The sequence below is a fragment of the Saccopteryx leptura genome, chromosome 1 (genome assembly GCF_036850995.1).
Source record: "Saccopteryx leptura isolate mSacLep1 chromosome 1, mSacLep1_pri_phased_curated, whole genome shotgun sequence".
Classification (NCBI taxonomy): domain Eukaryota; kingdom Metazoa; phylum Chordata; class Mammalia; order Chiroptera; family Emballonuridae; genus Saccopteryx; species Saccopteryx leptura.
This window is the reverse complement of record NC_089503.1, coordinates 289,071,425-289,091,113: the sequence shown is the minus strand read 5'-3', so window position 1 is coordinate 289,091,113 and position 19,689 is coordinate 289,071,425. Positions and strand designations below refer to the sequence as shown.

At 35.9% G+C, this 19,689-nt stretch overlaps 1 protein-coding gene across 1 annotated transcript; it reads right to left on the bottom strand.

The window, feature by feature from the left end:
- Positions 1-1,797: 1,797 nt before the first annotated feature.
- LOC136389374 (C-type lectin domain family 9 member A-like) lies at positions 1,798-19,031 on the bottom strand. Its single transcript, XM_066361180.1, has 7 exons — positions 18,943-19,031; positions 15,334-15,430; positions 15,010-15,093; positions 12,205-12,318; positions 11,462-11,613; positions 6,142-6,248; positions 1,798-2,137 (listed from the first exon to the last, which is right to left on the bottom strand). Exons 1-7 carry the CDS (start codon positions 18,961-18,963, stop codon positions 2,011-2,013), a joined length of 702 nt encoding a protein of 233 aa, XP_066217277.1. The 5' UTR covers positions 18,964-19,031; the 3' UTR covers positions 1,798-2,010.
- Between the last annotated feature and the right edge of the window lie 658 nt (positions 19,032-19,689).

Genomic DNA, 19,689 nt, shown 5'->3' with positions numbered 1-19,689 from the left:
CTCAGAGCCTTGGGCCATCGGCCTGGCATTGTCTTCTTACCCCATCCCAGGCAAGTTCTGTCTCCTATGTGAACAAGAAGTTTTTATCCTCCATAAAGAACCACACATATGTGATCAGCCCCAAACTCTCTCCCAAAAAGGAAACTGGCATAGCCACTGGCCTCCTTGGAAAATCCACTGGGATGTCTGGCTGTAGTCTCAATCTCTCCTGGCCTTCCCATTGCCACTCAGGGCCTGTTTACCTTTCCAGGGGCTCAGCCCAAACACCTGGAGCTGTCTTGTTCCCTCCCTGTCTCTCATGCTCTCATCTCATCCATCAGCCAATTCCAATGGCTCTACCTTCAGAATCACCCAGAACCCACCCACTCCCCACCCCTCCACTGTCCCACATGGGTCATGTGGTCACACCACCCACCACCAGACCTCCTTCTCATGGTTGTAGCCCCCACCCTGGCTTCACTCCACAGCCTACTTTCTGCACACAGCCAGAGGGTCCCTCTCAGAGCACGGCAGGTCACATCTCTCCAGCACTCCACACCCTCAGGCTGCTCTGAGAATGTGGGCAGCCAGGCCTTACCAGACGTCATGACAGGGCTGGCCTCATTTCTTGCCATCTCTCCCGCTTGATCATCCCATTCCAGCCAACTGGTCCCCTGTCTTCTCCACTTACCAGGGCTATTTCTGCCCTTAGTCTCACTGGTCCCTCCTTCGAGAATGCTCTTCCCTATGTCCACATGGCTATACTACTTCCTTTAGGTCTTTGTCTCAATGTCATCTTCTTAGTGAGGTTTTTTCTGACTTTCTCCTTCTACTGCACTGATCCCTGGCTGGTCTCAGTCTGTCTGCATGTGACATGCTCCCCCAACCACCTGTGGGACTCAGGAGCTGTCCAGACTGCCAGAGTTTGAATCTTGGCTTTGCCATTTATCAGCAATGTGACTTGGGGCAAAGTCCTTATGGAGACTCGCTGTCTGGTGATGTCCTTTCTTCTGCAGCCATCAAGTGATCTAAGTGTCTGTCATTGGAGGAAACCTTAGCCTGGCCACCCAGCCTCGCTCTGGCAAGGCAGCCCTGATTCTTCCAGCTTAATTTTCAGAAAGGTATGTACAAATATGTATTGGTAAAGATTTTACTGGCAAAACCAAAAGGACTGGTAACATACTATGGTGGAAGTAGGCACTCTGGAATATTGTTGCTTGGACAATAGCTACATGAGCTCTGAACACTAAATATCTATTAAAATTTAATGTACATAATTTGTTACAGACATTGCACTGCTACAAATGTACCCTTTTGCTATGCTCTCTGGCAAATGATACTGGATTTAGTGCTATTCATTGAAACATTTTTCTATAATTGCAAAATTTAGGACAAACTTAAATATCCATTGAAATAACACTGGTTAAGAAAATTTTTATACATCCATCTATGTAATACTTGCAACTGGTTATGAAAAGTGATATGGAACAACCTGAAAGGTACATGTTTTTAATTAAAAAAATAAGTAGGACTACCATTTATAATTATATACATGCTAGCAGATAGCATGTATATAGCTATACTTTCTTAGAATATCTCTGGTAATAGCTATGAAACTAGGTACATGTTTGCCTTTAATAGGGAACTAGGTGATTATGTGATAAATGGAGAAAGTTATTTATTAATCATTTTGTGTCTCATATTTTAAACAGTGAAATACATTAATTACCCGATCAAATAAATTTAACTCAACTATTAAAAACTTAATGTAATATAATTCATTCAGTCAAAACAAATTTGTTTCATGTCTTCTTATTTATTAGTTCTGAAAGTCTCCAAAAACTAAGCTTATTTTATGATTTATTTAATTTGATTATACAAAACTTTTTATTTCCTCTCTGCCCAGGGATGTTTGAGAGATCATAATTCTTGACAAATCAAGCACAGTTGGCTAATTTGAGTGGATACCCAGGAATTCTTTCTCAATAAGTATTAAAGAATATAAATATTAAGATTTTTATTATAGTCTTGCTAATTACCAAGACAGGAAAATTGTTTTTCACAAATGAATTTAAACTCTCTAGAACAAGCAGCAGTAACAATAGCTTCTGGCTTTATGTGTCCACATTTTCCATCTGACATAGTCTGTAGAAAATTCCTGCATCAGAAAATATATTTATTTTAGAAAGGCATTCCTTAGACAAAATCTGATTATCACAAAATATATGTGTGTAATTATTTTTAAAAACATAAGAATGTGGCTGATATATAGTTACAAAATAAAAAAAAGTAACAATTATATATAAAACTGATGGAAATATAACTGTGTACAGTTGGAGGTAGAGAATGAGTGGATATAACATGAGATATATACATGGATGAATTGTGTACACACTAATTTTTTTCTTGTGAGACTTCTGAAACATCTGGGAATTGACTAAATATAATAAATCTATTTTATGACACACTGTAACTAGATAAAAAAGAATTTCAAATTTCCTATGCCTCAGATTACTGTGTGTAAAGCCTGTCTCTCTTACGCTAGCCTTACTTTGAGTATAAATGGATATATTTGCATTTAAAATGACAGTGCACTTCTTTCCCACTGAGGTCAATATCTTCCACACTAAACAAATCATCAAAACATTTTGAAATTGACTGACCAGGCAGAGGCACAGTGGATAGAGTGTTGACCTGGGATGCTGCAGACCCAGGCTCAAAACCCCAAGGTCGCCGGCTTGAGCTGGAGCTCATTGACATGACCCCATATTTGCTGGCTTGAGCCCAAGGTTGCTGGCTTGAGCAAGGGGTCACTGGCTCAGCTGGTGCCCCCGGTCAAGACACATATGAGACAGCAATCAATGAACAAGTAAAGTGCTACAACTATGAGTTGTTGCTTCTCATCTCTCTCCTTTTCTGTCTCTGTGTCTTTCCCAGTCCTCTCTGTCTCTCTCTTGCTAAAATTGTGAATTGAGCAACAATAGGAAACATGGTTTTAAATGATGGGGCAATACTGCAATATAAATAAGAAAATGTAACTCCTTTTTAATTTCCCCCACATGTTTCTGATTCTGATAGTAACTTATAATTTCAAAACAAATATTATCAAGGAGAAGTCTTTCATTTTTTAAATTGTGCATATTATTTCAATAATACTCCTCTTTAAGGTATATCCCATTGTCCTCAGTTACTCTTTCACAGGGTTTTTTCTATCTCTATAGTTTCTTTTCTCAGTAACATATTCTGGTGTCTCCTTTCACATTATCTTAAACATTTGGGTGTCCAAAATGTCAGGCCTTTGATTTCTTTTTTTTTTTTTTTTTTGTATTTTTGTATTTTTCCAAAGTTGGAAATAGGGAGGCAGTCAGTTAGACTCCCGCAAGCGCCCGACTGGGATCCACCCGACAAGGCCACAAGGGGGCGATGCTCTGCCCATCTGGGGCATTGCTCTGTTGCAACCAGAGCCATTCTAGCGCCTGAGGTAAAGGCTAAAGAGCCAAACTCAGCGCCCGGGCCAACTTTGCTTCAATAGAGCTTTGGCTGCAGGAAGGGAAGAGAGAGACAGAAAGAAGGAGAGGGGGAGGGGTGGAGAAGCAGATGGGCACTTCTCCTGTGTGCCCTGGCTAGGAATTGAAGCCAGGACACCTGCATATCAGGCCGACGCTCTACCACTGAGTCAATCGGCCAGGGCCAGGCCTTTGATTTCTTGATGATTCAAACTTTAATCTTACACCATCACAGTATTAACACTATCTGATAGATGCTAAATTTGCATTCCTGGCCCAGACTTCTTACTTGAACTTCATAATCATATATCAAGCAAAATGCTCATGTTACATCTGCATAAAGATCTAATTGGTTAGCAGATTTATGAAACAAATCTAAACTGAATTTCAGAAATCCCCATCAGAGTTCATGGCAACATCCTTTTTTAGAATTCCTAAACTAGAACTTTGAAACCATCCTTGAAATCTCTGTCTTTCACACAACTTTGAGGTACATTTAGAATCATTTCACCAGCACCAACCCTGACCATCTTCTTGAAGCTACCACCATGTCTCACCTAGATGACCCTAATAGAATCTTAACTAGACTGCCTGCATACGAACTTATACCCTCCACAAGAATACATAAACTAGTCTCTGATTATCCAGAGTAAGTCTTTAAAACAGAAAGCCTGCTTTTGTCAGTCTTCAGCTCAAAACCCTCCATTAGCTTCTCATCACACTTCCAAAAAATGTCAATGTTCTTACCATGGTTTCTGATGCCCTATATGCGCTCACCCTGCTCACCTCTCTGAATTGCTCCTCTCCTCCATGCTCACTCTGCTCCAGCACACAGGCCTCCTTGCTTGTTCCTCAAGCATACTAACTACACTGCCACCAGGGCCTTCACAACAGCCCTTCATACTGCTTGGATGAATACCACCAGGAAGCCCACACAGCTTGCTTGTTCATATCTTTGTACCAACATCACTATGTCAAGGTGGCTTCCCCTGACCATCCTATTTCGGTGACATATCTTCCTCTTGTCATAAAACTCTAAAGTCTCTTAGCTTCATACACAAAAAGGAACTTTGTAATATATATAAGAAGTAAGGGACTAGATACCGTTTCTCATCTTCTAAGATGTTATATAATTTACTTGGTATATTTGGGATGTCATCATTCATCCTTCCCTGCCACTACCACCCCTTAAGTAGCAGAATATGCTTGCATGTTTATTCATTACTATAGCTCGAGTTCCTAGAAAAGTGTGTGATACACCTGTTCGATTAGCTGTTATTAGCAAGACAGGTAATAGCAAATGTTGGAGAGGCTGTGGAGAAAAAGGAACCCTCATACACTGTTGGTGGGAATGTAAAGTAGTACAACCATTATAGAAGAAAGTATGGTGGTTCCTCAAAAAACTGAAAATAGAACTACCTTATGACCCAGCAATCCCTCTACTGGGTATATATCCCAAAAACTCAGAAACATTGATACGTAAAGACACATGCAGCCCCATGTTCATTGCAGCATTGTTCACAGTGGCCAGGACATGGAAACAACCAAAAAGCCAGTCAATAGATGACTGGATAAAGAAGATGTGGCACATATACACTATGGAATACTACTCAGCCATAAGAAATGATGACATCGGAACATTTACAGCAAAATGGTGGGATCTTGATAACATGATACGAAGCGAAATAAGTAAATCAGAAAAAACCAGGAACTCCATTATTCCATACGTAGGTGGGACATAATAGTGAAACTAAGAGACATTGATAAGAGTGTGGTGGTTATGGGGGGGAGGGGGGAATGGGAGAGGGAAAGGAGGTGGGGAGGGGCACAAAGAAAACAAGATAGAAGGTGACAGAGGACAATCTGACTTTGGGTGGTGGGTATGCAACATAACTGAATGACAAGATAACCTGGACTTGTTATCTTTGAATATATGTATCCTGATTTATTGATGTCACCCCATTAAAAAAATAAAATTATTAAATAAAAAAAAAAGAAAAGTGTGTGATATTTCTGGGCATTCAAATAACACCATATCAATTAGCTACTGCTCTCATATTGTCCCCCATGTTATAAGGTTTAATTATAACAGTACTTTTTCTTCATTTTTTAAACCACCTCCCTGACATTAACCGACAAATCTATTCTGACTTACTAATAATACAAGACAACAAGAAACTGTGTGGATTTGTGAAAACTAATGGCAGAAATGACAAAATGATGACCAGATTAGAGATTCAATATTGCTAAATGATTATTTGAAAATGGATCCTTGTTTTGTTCTTAAAGAACACCAAGTAAACAGCTACAAACTTCACTTGAGGGCTGGGTTTTGAAACTTTTCTGTCATTGTTAGATATTTCCTCTTTCCTCCAACTACACCTGTCACCACAGCTAGTATCACAGAATATACAAGGGAAAGATACAAAAGCAAAATGTTATTTTACTGTGTCTGGGCCCCTCATTAAAGAACATGAGAAAAAACAATGTTCTTTGGGGCTTTGAGTTTGCATTTATTTGCTTAGCTGAGAAGTGAAATCAAATAAAATTAGAGATATTCCCTATTCCCCAAGAATCTTTTCCTGCTCTTGGTTTATAATCTATGAATAAGTTACTGAGAGAAAATGGAGGGGGAGACTATGAAATGAAAACTTACAGTTTCCGAGATATCGGGGAGTTATCCAGCCACAGCCATTTAGGTGAAGCTCCTTTTCTATGCAATCCAACCCAAAAATTGTAGTTTATCTTTGATTGAATAAAGTTCTGTGGGAAAATTTGAACTATTAGTATTATTCATATTATCAATGACTATACTATACATATAGAGATTTCTTAAAAAATACTGAACAAATGTATCTTCAAACACCCATAAGATAAGTAGAGCAGGCACTCATTCTGTCATTGCTTAGAAAAGAAATGGAAGTAGAAAGTCCTCAATGGATGAATCACCCAGGTTTTTGTGACTGGCTGAAAGATATCAAGAAAGAGACATGATAGACTTAAAAATAAATAAGTAAATAAATAAACATCTCCACATATAATGAGATAGATCAGTAAATATGAGTGCAGTAAACTCAGAATTTTTGTTTCTCAGAATATAACAAAGAGCATGGAAAAAGAAAACAAGTTTTAAGTCTGGTAATAGCTGCAGTAATTTATTTTTTAAAATAACCAAAATATTTTTTAAATTACTAAGAACAATTATTACCCAACCAGAAAGAATGGGCAAAAATAAAGAACAGATATTTCTCATGAAATAAAACATTTGGTCGATAAATTTATATAGGTGCCAAGCTCATAAGAGATCAGGAAAATGCAAATAAAGGCTTCAAAAATATATTTTACAACTCATCAATAAACAACAATTAAGAAAGACCACCATTTATAGGATGGTAGAAGTGAAATAAATCTTTTTTAATTTGTTGCAAAAATTATATTAAAAATAAGTTAGAATTATTACAAAAAGTTGAATTTTTATAAACCCATCTACCCAGTGATTAAACACTTAGGTGATTTGTGACAAAAAGAAGAGAGGGCACACGTGAAACTCTTCCACAGGGGTCTGTATAAGAATCTTTAATGAAGGACTGTTCATAACAACAACAGTAAAAATCACGTAAAGAATCCAAATTCCCACACTTTAGAGAATGATCTAAAGTCTATATAATCAAGTGGCATATTATACAACAGTAAACATAAAGAAATTATAGCTTAAAGTTTTAAAATTGGTTATGTCATTTATTTGCTATATAAACTTAAGATAAACATTTTTGAGCATTTTCCATATCTCTATCATGGAAAACATATTTGATTTGAAGACTGTGTGAACTGAAAATGTATGCAATGTGTCTGGAACATCTTTAACATAAAAATTGTTCATTATTTGTAATTACACCAGTTATTATTTTATAATCATAAATTTGTAATATACCAATCATTATTCCAATAGGTATATTTTGCTCAGTTCAACTAATTTCTAATGGATGCAAATGTGAAACGATAAATTAATTTACTTTCTTAAATACAATAACAATGCAATTATTCTGTCTCTCTTTTCTGACACCATGCCCCAATATTTTTCAGTATAACCAAATTGTATAAGAGGAAAATTTTCATAGTTTATCTTTTAATACCTAAGAAAAAGATCTGGAATTATAGAAACATGTCAAAAATATACTTTGTCATTTATTGGTCTCTGAAAAATAAAATTAAATATTCATTAATTTTTATATTCACATTTCTTTTTGCTAGATGCTAGTGGTATACCAAATGTAAAATTCAATCTCTGATTTCAAATATCAATGGATTTAATTCACTGCTTAAACTGCACTCTTAGACTTTATAAATCAGTAAAAGACTGAAAATCTTAAAACATTAGTGTGAAATAATATGTTCTACAAGAAAGTCTCTCACAGGATTTGTAGAGTATGTCAGTATTTCAGTTTTAGAAACTGAAACAAGGCTATTATCAAATGAGATAATAGAGTATGAGCTTAGCTTTTGCTCTAACTGCCAATATTTTGAGAAAGTGCAAAAGAGCTAGAGTAGCTCATGAAAACACAAGGGTGACTGATATAAACAGCTTCATTAAAACTCTATAGTTCAGAGATATGAATGGCAGGAATAAAACTGAAGAGAGCAAAATTGAAAATTATAAGAAAAATATGTATTATATAGTTAGTTTCCTGACAGTAGAATAAAACTTATATAATTTAAGAATTGATTGATAACAAATGAAGTTAACCATATTTCCTCATGTATAAGACGCACTTATTTGGAAAAATTTGTGTTCTAAAAACTAGGTACGTCTTATAGTGGTTGTAGATTTTTTCTACTTGCATTTTCCGCTTTTTCGCATATGTCTTTGTACTCATTGTTTTGCACTTATTACCGGTACATTACAGTAAGTTAGGTTTTGCCACATTCTGCCCAGAAATGGAGCATAAAAGACTTTTGTGCAGTGCAGAATTCAAGTTAAAAGTGATCCAATTTGCAGAAGTCAATGGAAATTTTGCTGCTGAATGTAGGTTTGGTTCTCTTCCAAATGAGAAGTCAATCTGAGACTGGCTATGGGTAGAAGAAACCCTACTGAAAATGTCATGGCAGAAGAAGGCTGTGAGAGGCAAGTCAGCAAAATGGCCTAATTTAAAGAGAGAACTGAAGATATGGATTGAAGAGCTAAGGGCAATTTGAATTCCTGTGTCCACAAAGATGGTTCAGCATGAGGCAAAAGAATTGCTGATGAAAAAGAAGTTATTGATTTCAAAGGACAACACAATAGGTGCTCAGATTCATGAAACAGAATGGACTAAGCATGTGTACATGCACTAGACTTGCCCAAAAGATGCCTGAAAGCTATGAGCAGAAGCTCCTTGAATTTTATCATTTTGTCATTCAATGTAAAAAAGTCATATCAGTTTGAGTTGGAACAGATTGCAAATATGGACAAAGTCCCCCTTCAATTTGATGTCCCAAGTAACAGAACTGTTGATAAGAAGGGGGTGAAAACTGTAACTATGAAGACAAGTGGACAAGAAAAGAGCCACTATACAGTTGTTCTAGCTTGTTGTGCCAAAGGAACTAAGCTGCCTCTTATGCTGATTTTCAAATACAAAACAATGCCCAAAGAAGACATTCCTAGAGGAGTGATTGTCCATGTTCATGACAAGGGTTGGATGGATCAGAATGTGATGATGATCTGGTTTGAGAAAGTTTGGAGAAGAAGACTTAGTGGGCTCTTACGCAAACCTGCCCTATTGGTGCTTGAGCAGTTTAGGGCACACATAACCAAAAAACAAAAAGAAGATTGCTGCAGAGCAAGAAGCAAAACTTGCTGTCATACCTGGAGGCTTGACATCCTAGCTCCAACCACTTGATGCCAGCATTAGCAAACCCTTCAAAGCTGCCATGAGAGATGAGTGAAACCAATGGATGAAGTCTTCTGGGGACAATTTGACACCAGCAGGAAAAGTGAAGAAACCAAGTATAGAAGAAGTTTGTACTTGGGTGAAAAGATCCTGGGATAATATCAAGATTGAGATCGTTGACAAGTCATTTAAGAAGTGTGGCATTTCAAATGCCATAGATGGAACTGAGGACAAGGCAATATATGAAGACAGTGATTCCTCTTCAGACACAGATGAGGACAAGCTAATAATGGATAGGAGTTTTGACAGTGGTGAGAATGTTGTATTAATTTTATGATGAATAAAACTTGAGTTCAATAATTTTATGTAATATATTTTTCTTTCAAATTTCGGGCCCAAAAATCAAGGTGCATCTTAAACATGAGGAAATATAGTAAATTGTCAAGATATTTATAAATTATATCTGGATTTTCTTATTCCTTGGATGTCATAATTTATTATTTAGTGCAGTTATTTCTCGTAGAAACAAATTAATAATATAAGAATTTTATAAATGAGAAATATAGGGCTTTTAACTCATACTTCATAAAACATGAATAAAAATGACATTGTTAAATCTAAATATTATAAACAGAATTAGTACCTAGATTGAATTACTTGAAAGAAATACACAGAATCTGACAGATTGACTTTATATTCCCAAATATTTTAATAGATGACAAATGTGATCTAGATTTTCCCACAGAAGCTTCTTTTATTATTCCATATTATGAGTAAAACATAAATTCATTTTTGAAGAATAATTGCAGCTATATTTATTCTCTTTAGTTTTTATTCTATATCTATCAAGGCCTATAACTCATCTTCCCTAACAAGTATGATCCCTTCCAAGTATTAATGGTGGAAGAAAAAAGCCCAGTAAAATGAAAGGTAGTCTTTTAGACCACTCAGAACATTTAAGATACTTTCCTATCTGTGCCATGGATAAATACCATTGGGCTAAATACTGAACAGTTGATGTATATTAAAATATGAAGGTGAAACAGAATAGAGTCTGAATATTATTCCATGGCACTAACAGCAAAGCTATTTCTCTTGGTTTAAAACAATTTTTCTGGCCTGGCCTGTGGTGGCTAACTGAATAAAGCATTGACCAGGAAGACTGAGGTCACTGGTTCAAAACCATGGGCTTGCCTGGTTAAGGCACATATGGAAGTTGATGTTCACTATTTCTTCCATCTCCCCTTCTTTCTTTTTCTCTCTCTCTCTCTCCCCCCCTTCTCTAAAAATGAATATTTAAAAATCTTAAAAAACAAACAAACAATGGTTCTTTCAGGTCTCTGTGACACTGTGTCCCTCCTCTAGAGGTAAATCTTCAGTAGTACAGTGTGTCCATAAACTCGAGGTGCACTTTTGACCGGTCACAGGAAAGCAACAAGAGATGATAGAAATGTGAAATCTGCACCAAATAAAAAGAAAACCCTCCCAGTTTCTGTAGGATGATATGGCAGCATATGCGTATGCACAGATGATGACGTAACACCGTGTACACAGCGGAGCAGCCCACGGCCATGCCAGTCGATATGTGGACGGTACAGAGGAAAGGTCAGTGTGTTCTGTGACTCACTAAATTCAAATCCATGACCAAAGTTCAACGTGAATATCGGCACATTTATAATGAAGCGCCACTACATAGGAATAACATTACTCGATGGGATAAGCAGTTGAAGGAAACCGGCAGTTTGGTGGAGAAACCCCGTTCTGGTAGGCCATCAGTCAGTGATGAGTCTCTAGATGCTACACGGGATAGCTACCTAAGGAGCCCTAAAAAAATCTGTGTGTGAGCCCACATCAAACTGCACTGAATAGGTATCAAACTGGGAGAGTTTTCCTTTTATTTGGTGCAGATTACACATTTCTATTTTCTTTTGTTGCTTTCCTGTGACCGGTCAAAGTGCACCATGACTTTACAGACACACTGTATGTACAAGTGCTCCAAAACACATTTACAAAGTAGTATTGGAGAAAAGTCTAATTCACAATGATTCTAACTCAAGACATATGAACTTCTCAGGAAGCACTCACTCAGTTTTAATAAGGTGAACGTACCTGCTTCTCTTTGCTGTCAATCCTAATGAGACTAGAACCAAGGTCTTGGCATGACTTCACACTCCTGTCCCAAGTTTTCTCTTCTCTTGAAAAATAGTAACAGTCTTTTCCACAACATGACCATTTTCCTTCACATGGTTTAGAATCTTTACCTTGAAAACAAAAAACACCATTATCTATACCCTTTAGAGACCCTTCTTTTTATGTATTGCATGTCTCACTTCAAACTGTATGACCTGAGAATAAGTGATTTCCCTGTACCTTCTAAATCTGGGTATCAGAAATAGCTCTTATGCCAAATTCTGTAGATAAAAACACTATTGAGTTCGACAGTCTCTGACAGAGCCAACACCATTGTGAGGACTGTGCTGAGGATTCTTGCCTTCTCAGGTACAAATGAACTGCAGCTATATTGCGCAGTTCTCCTCGAAGAAAACAAGTCATCAAAGTGAATATATGAGAATGGCATTAATTCGAAAGCATCTATAGTGGGTAAAATTCATCCAAAACATAAAATACTTAAATAATCAAATTAATATGTTAATATAAAAAGGGCTTTTATTTTGTGAATGTCAAGCTGGTAATTAGCTATAATAAAAAAATGAATGAGAAAAAGTGAGCAAAAATAAAGGTCTGATAAAGTTCACGTAAGGTTTTAAAATTACATATTACAGTGGGACAGAAGGGGACAATTCCATGAAAAAAGAATCTGTGAGTTGTCAGTTTAAGTATTCAGTACATACCTGGACAAGGTGGTGAAACTGAGGAATATGAGTGACCTTCAACTTCTGCTGAGGAAGCATTTTTGGATGTGTCTTTCATATTTCGTATTTTTTGCTCAGAAGAGACCTGAAAAACTGTAATCCATATTATAAAATAAAAGCCATGAATGGCTTTAGTAGAACACTTTATTGTAATTATTTACTCTTAAAGGACAAAATGAATGACATTGACTAAGCAGAAGTACAATCGGAAAATAATGTAATGTTAAAAAAGTTTTGAAGCCTCAAATAAAATGGACTTTGAAATAAAACTATAACTTTTGACATATTACTTATTAAAGTATGTAGGACAGTAGCTAACATTTATGAAGTAAAAAACATAAACTGGATATAGAAAATTTTGTTTTTATGCCATCTACTCTTCAAAAAAATATTTCAAAACTTATAAAATTTACAATTTTATTTAGCATTTAGTATTTGCATATACAGTTAAATGCAAATTTAAGTTTAGGGATTTAGCTCTATGTCTAGTGTAAGCTTATAATGAATTCATTGAATATACATGGGGAAAGAGCTCAGAAGGCTGCTACTAATATGCAAAACAAAGATTAAAATTCTCAGGGAAATAGTAGTATCTTCCCAAAACTCATGAATAAAAAATGTAAAAATGGAAAATAAATGGCTCTTTCAGTGTGTGAACATTTTTTTAAAGTCCACTGAGGTTTTGTTTCACAACTAAAAATCTTCATTTCCAATTCTGCTACTACCCACCATCAGTCAGCCAAATGCAATGTCTACTGTAAAAACCTAAGCACATGAATTACACCGTCTCTGAATGCCCTCAGTTACAATAAATACCACTCACTATTGCTCCCATTCAGCAATCCATTCCAATGTTTATATACTGAACCTGAGTTAAAAAGACACATCAATACCTCCACTTTCTCAATACTTCCATTCCTCGTGGTTAATTGATCCCTTTCTTCTTTACTTTTTGTCTATCCAAGGCCACATAATAGGAAACTAATTTTAGCAAAACTTCCAACAATCTTGCAACATAATCTCATTCACATTTAAAAATAGGGCCTGACCTGTGGTGGCGCAGTGGATAAAGCGTTGACCTGCAAATACTGAGATCGCCGGTTTGAAACCCTAGGGTTGCCTGGTCAAGGCACATATGGGAGTTGATGCTTCCAGCTCCTCCCCCCCTTCTCTCTCTCTGTCTCTCTCTCCTCTCTAAAAATGAATAAATTTAAAAAAATAGCCAATTCCAAAACACTTCATCACTCACCACCTCTTCTCCTTCAAACAAACTTCTGAAAGTCAGATGACAAGTCACAAAACTCTACTGATCACAAAACACAAGGCAGGTCAGCATTACTGGTTTCATCACCATTTCACCCTTCAATATTACACAGTGTCGTTATGGAATCACGCTATTTTCTCAACTCAACAGCTATTTCATGTATTTAAACTTTTCTAAATTATCTAGGGCACTTAGCCGACACCTCTCAGATGGCCTCACCTGCTACTTCACGTAGAAACAGTCACTATCAAGTTCCCCTCACATTCCTGCTTCCCTAAAGATGCATATATGCATCAGTCTCTAATTCTTGAAACACCCTCTTATCTGATCCCCTTAACCATTTCCTAGTCTACTCAGACTGACCTTTCCAAAATACTTATCTACTCATGTGACATAAGTCATATTTCTCTCTCAAGTAAAATCTTCCAATGGTTTCTTTTGTTTTTAAAACAAATCTAGAATTTCTAACACAATATAAAAAATTAGCATGAATTGTATACCAACCAAACCTACTTTTAACCACTTCTTTTATTTGGTCCTAACACACAATACGTCCTTTATTTATGTTGTTCTCTACCTAGATGTCTTCTCTACCTGAACTTCCCAATTCCTACCAGTTTTTTATATCATATCAATTATTTTCTCCTACAGGAATGCTTTTTTGACTTCAACATGTTATAGGCCATTCATCTGATATCTTCATGTCATTATCCCAGCACTAATATTTTATTTTCAAAACTGCTTCAGGTTTTTGTAGGGTAGCTCATTTGGTTGGAGTGTCACTCCAATATACCAAGGTTTTGCATTCCATCACTACTCAGGGCACAAACAAGAAACAACCAATGAATGCATAAATAAGGGAACAAGAAATTGATATTTCTCTCTGTTTCTTTCTTTCTCAAACCAATTAATAAAATTAAATTTTAAAATTCTCCTTCATTTTTTCAAAATCCACCTCATTAAATTGAGTTCATTGAGAATTGACTTTTTGAAATATCTCTACCTTAGAAGACCCTTAGAAGATACTCAACATTGTTTGTTGATAAGTGAACCAAAGAATTAATAAACATTAGGGAAAAGATATTGAGGGCAAATTTTTTAATTGATTTGCAACATATCAAAACTAATATAGAAAATAGATTGAGTTTATTGTCTTTGTGATTCAAGCAATACCACATTATGATAAGAAAAAGTAATATTCAAATAAAGATTCTTCTAATTCTCTAGTCATATGGAAAATCTCATTCTGTATGAAAAATAACTTTGAAAATACATGTAACCTTCACTATACATATCAGCAAAAGTTTGTGCAATTATAGCTGTTATACTTTTTTGAGTGGCATAAAAACTAAGTGACAACAAAATAATAAAATCATCATCATCAACACCTACATCATTACTGACATTTCTACAGAAGATTATGGTTTACAAAGGTTCAGCAGAGGGTCAGTAGTTACCGTAAAGTACCTCATTTTTCAACCTGGCTCATTGCTGTGGTCAGAAATGTGTCTGTTACTTACACATATATCCTAAGATTCTAGTTGACAGCAGGAGGAAAAAACATATAATTCCCAGGATTATCACAATGATTTGCAATGTGAATTCTGTGCAAAATAAGAAAGCAAAATGTATAGTAAGCATTAGGCATAGCAAAGCCTCAGAATCAGAACAAAATAATAATTTAGTCTAGAGTTTAAAATTAATAGCATTATTTACTGTGATCAAAAATTGAATAATACATTAACATATACCCTTTGAATTATAGAGAATCAAGGATGTATGGACATGGTTATCTTGATTTCATTTTTTTTCATCGCTATTATTTTCATAAATAAAAGTTTTACCTCTACTTTTATTAGTTGGACGTCTTTTGTTCTGCCTCCTAGGATGGCGCAACTGTAGCTCCTCATATGTTACTCCCTCCTTATTCATTTCTGAGGGCTGCAGGCAAAGAACACGACTAGAATCCTTCGCAGAGTTTTATAGGGCATAATTAACAATATTTAGAAAGGGTTCCACTTGTATGTGGAATAGAAAACTGAAACTCAGACACAGACAACAGCATGGTGGTTACCAAAGGGAACAAAGGGAAGGGGGGGGAGTATTTGCAAAAGGTGAAGGAAGCCAAATGTATGGCAATGGAAGATGATTTGACTTTAGGTGGTAGGCACACAATAAAACGTATAGATCATGTATCACAGAAATGTGCACTTGACACCTATATAGTCTTATTAACCAATGTCACCCCAATAAAATTAATTTTAAAAATTAATAAATAAATCTAGAGAAAAATGGCAATATTCATCATGAAGTCACAAGGAGAGCTAATGAATGATAAGCATGATAGAATGAAGTAAACATGTTAAAGTAAACATTTATCTTACAATATTATAAAAACTAATTTTTTAAATTTCTCTTTGTGAGCCCTTTCAACAGAAGTCCTACACAATTAAATAATGGTCCAATACAGTGTTTTGCATGTAATATGAAGCATTTGCTGTTTTTAAAATAATCGAATTCATTGCCAAAATTTTAAAATTTATATATTTTATACTCACATAAAAATCTAGATTTATATCATCTTCTGAAATATTAAATTCCATCACTTAATACCTGTGTTATTCCAGATGGCAACTAAGTAGAGTGATCTTTGACACTAAATAGAGTGATTCCACTTTAGGAGGGGCACACATACGAACTCCTCGCCTTGCTGTACTGGCTTATGTCAGACCCTACTCAACCGTTTATGTTATTCCTTGAAACTTAGAGTCACTGGAGTCATAACTTCTCTCTTAAAGTGCCAAAGAAAGGCAGGAATAATAAGACTCAAGAATAGGGCATTTAAAAAGTAACATTAAGTGAGAAATGTATAACTTGTAATTCTAATAGCAATACTGTACAATGATTTCTTTTCCAATTTATAGAAAACAACTTCAAAGAGTATAAATAATATTACCAAGGTCTCATAGCTAGTAAATGATAGCCCTTAGTTCAAATAAATATATATAATAATATATTATAAATATATAAAAATTTAAAAATATATTAAATTAGTCTCTAGTTCAAATACATATATAAAAATATATTATTATAAATATTTAATATTTATATATTTATATCATAACACATTATATATAAAACTATGTATATTTACTTTAAGTATATATAATATAAATAGTTTTTTTATTTATTTTCATTCAAAAATCAAATTGTTCACCTGTACTTAACTTTTATAAATCATACATCTACAAAAAATGCATAACAGCCTGACCAGGTGGTGGCACAGTGGATAGAGCGTTGGACTGGGATGCCGAGGACCCAGATTTGAGACCCCAAGGTCGCCAGCTTGAGCGTGGGCTCACCTGGTTTGAACAAAAGCTCACCAGCTTGGACCCAAGGTCGCTGGCTCGAGCAAGAGGTTACCCAGTCTGCTGAAGGCCCGTAGTCAAGGCACATATGAGAAAGCAATCAATGAACAACTAAGGTGTCACAATGCGCAACGAAAAACTAATGATTGATGCTTCTCATCTCTCCGTTCCTGTCTGTCTGTCCCTGTCTATATCCCTCTCTCTGACTTTCTCTCTCTGTAAAAAAAATAAATAAATAAATAAATAAAATAAATTTAAATTAAGAAAAAATGCATAACAATCTCCTCTAGAAATATAAATAAATGATTAGTGATTAAAAAAAGAGAAAACATTTTTCTGAAGTAATATTTTTGGAAACATTGTAAAAAGAAACAAAACTTTTCTTCCTAGATTTAATTCTTAGGTTTTAAAATATCTCATCTCACCCTTTAATTATGCTATAATTTGGGAAAACTTGATTTTTTTAAAAAATCATCAAATAGCCTGGCCTGTGGTGGTGCAGTGGATCAAGTGTTGACCTGGAACGCTGAGGTCGCTGGTTCAAAAACTCTGAGCTTGCCCGGTTAAGGCACATATGGGAGTTGACGCTTTCTGCTCCTCTCCCCCTTTTCTCTCTCTCTCTCTCTCTCTCTCTCTCTCTCTCTGTCTCTATTCTCTAAAATGAATAAATAAATAAAAATAACTTTACAAATAATCATCAAATAATGATAAAATGTATATATATATATTCATTACCATTTGTTTTTCAATAAATATTCTTTCAACCAAAATTATAAGGTATATTTTGCTTTAAAATTATGTTTTCTTATCTATCTGGTTTCTGTTTAATTGTCTTTTAATTAAATCTCTATTCTTTTTTTTTAAGAGACAGAGAGATAGTCAGAGAGAGGGATAGATAGGGACAGACAGACAGCAACGCAGAGATGAGAAGAATCAATTATTAGTTTTTCGTTGCGACACCTTAGTTGTTCATTGATTGCTTTCTCATATGTGCCTTGACCGTGGGCCTTAAGCAGACTGAGTAACCCCTTGCTCGAGCCAGTGACCTTGGGTCCAAGCTGGTGAGCTTTTTGCTCAAACCAGATGAGCCCGCGCTAAAGCTGGTGACCCCGGGGTCTCGAACCTGGGTCCTCGGCATCCAAGTCTGACATTCTATTCACTGCACTACTGCCTGGCAGGCTAAATCTCTGTATTCTTAATGAGAAAACAAATTTGTAAATATAGACCTAGATTTATTTTGATGGAAAAATAATCATATTATCTAAATATTCAAAATTTTTATATTGCACTTAAAAATGAGAGAATTTGGCCCTGGCCGGTTGGCTCAGTGGTGGAGCGTCAGCCTGGCGTGCAGAAGTCCTGGGTTCAATTCCCGGCCAGGGCACACAGGAGAAGCGCCCATCTGCTTCTCCACCCCTCCCCCTCTCCTTCCTCTCTGTCTCTCTCTTCCCCTCCTGCACCCAAGGCTCCATTGGAGCAAAGATGGCCCGGGTGCTGGGGATGGCTCCTTGGCCTCTGCCCCAGGCGCTGGAGTGGCTCTGGTCGCAACAGAGCGATGCCCCGAAGGGGCAGAGCATCGCCCCCTGGTGGGCGTGCCGGGTGGATCCCGGTCAGGCACATGCGGGAGTCTGACTGTCTCTCCCCATTTCCAGCTTCAGAAAAATACAAAAAAAAAAAAAAAAAAAATGAGAGAATTTATGCTTTGGATCACTCATTCCTCATTTAAGCTTTGGATTACTCATTGCAGCACCTATAGAGGTAAGAGGGCATAAAACACAGGTTTATATTATTTAGAAAAATATTAAATATTCTCCCAAACAGTATATGATTTAAATATATATATATTCTATATAGCAAATATTTTGACCCCCTCTCATTCTGATCCACTTATGTCCTCACCTATAGAATAAAATTAGCATTAGATATTAATTAACATGAACTCCAAGGTCAACTCTTTCCTGCAACAATCAGAAACCCTCCCAACTTCCTACATAACTTCCCTATAGCAAATTCAACTTTACCCCTCTTTTCTCAACAGCATGCCAGCATAGACTTGGGTCACACACCCATCCTGGCTGATGATACCTGCGTATTATCCCAAGGCATAGGCTTTGAGATTTCACCAACTGGAGGACAAGCTTGGTCAGGAACACAGCTAGCTTGTGCTGGCTCTGCTGGACACCTCTGCTTTGAGCCTCACAAGTACTGGTTGATACATATGCCTGGCCGTCAGAGAGACCATGTCAGAGGAAAGATAGCCACATCTAATGTGACGTTAACTATTTACACACAGAAAGTTTCCACTGGTGTCAGTATCTCATTTACTCTCACACTCTGTCAGACAAGAATCCTAGGTAACAAAATGCTATATTTTTTGGATCAATTCAAAACTGGGTTTTAGCAGTTTCCATAAAGTTAAAAAAAAAAACAAAACAAAAAAAAAAACTACCACAGAATCTTATGAGATTAGCAAATAGTTAATGAGAAAAAAAATTTAATTATAAAAATAAAAAGGGAAATATTTATATTCTATCTGCCATGACTTATACTTTGTTTTCTTTTTATAGAATGAAGATAAATCCCTAATTCTTATCTACTGTAAGAATAAATAGCAAAATGTGCATAAACATTGACTTATATTTTTAACAAATATATAAATACTAAAGATATCCAGATTGCATGATAGACTGCAGTAAATATAAATACATACAATGTTGGGCTGACTGGTGTGAAGAATAGCAGATTTCTAATTATTTCTTAGGTTCTCTTCAAATTGTCTGAAGAAATAGACTTTCTCTTTAAACAATAAAAATGAATACAGAAACAAAGAGA

What these genes read in the sequence shown, in the direction of transcription:
- LOC136389374 (XM_066361180.1), bottom strand. Translation starts at nt 18,963, where the DNA reads ATGCCTTGGGATAATACGCAG. An exon ending in TGCCTTGGGATAATACGCAG is followed by an intron (nt 15,431 to 18,942) that starts GTATCATCAGCC and finishes CTTTGCCTGCAG; the next exon opens with CCCTCAGAAATGAATAAGGA. An exon ending in TAGAATCTTAGGATATATGT is followed by an intron (nt 12,319 to 15,009) that starts GTAAGTAACAGA and finishes TATGGATTACAG; the next exon opens with TTTTTCAGGTCTCTTCTGAG.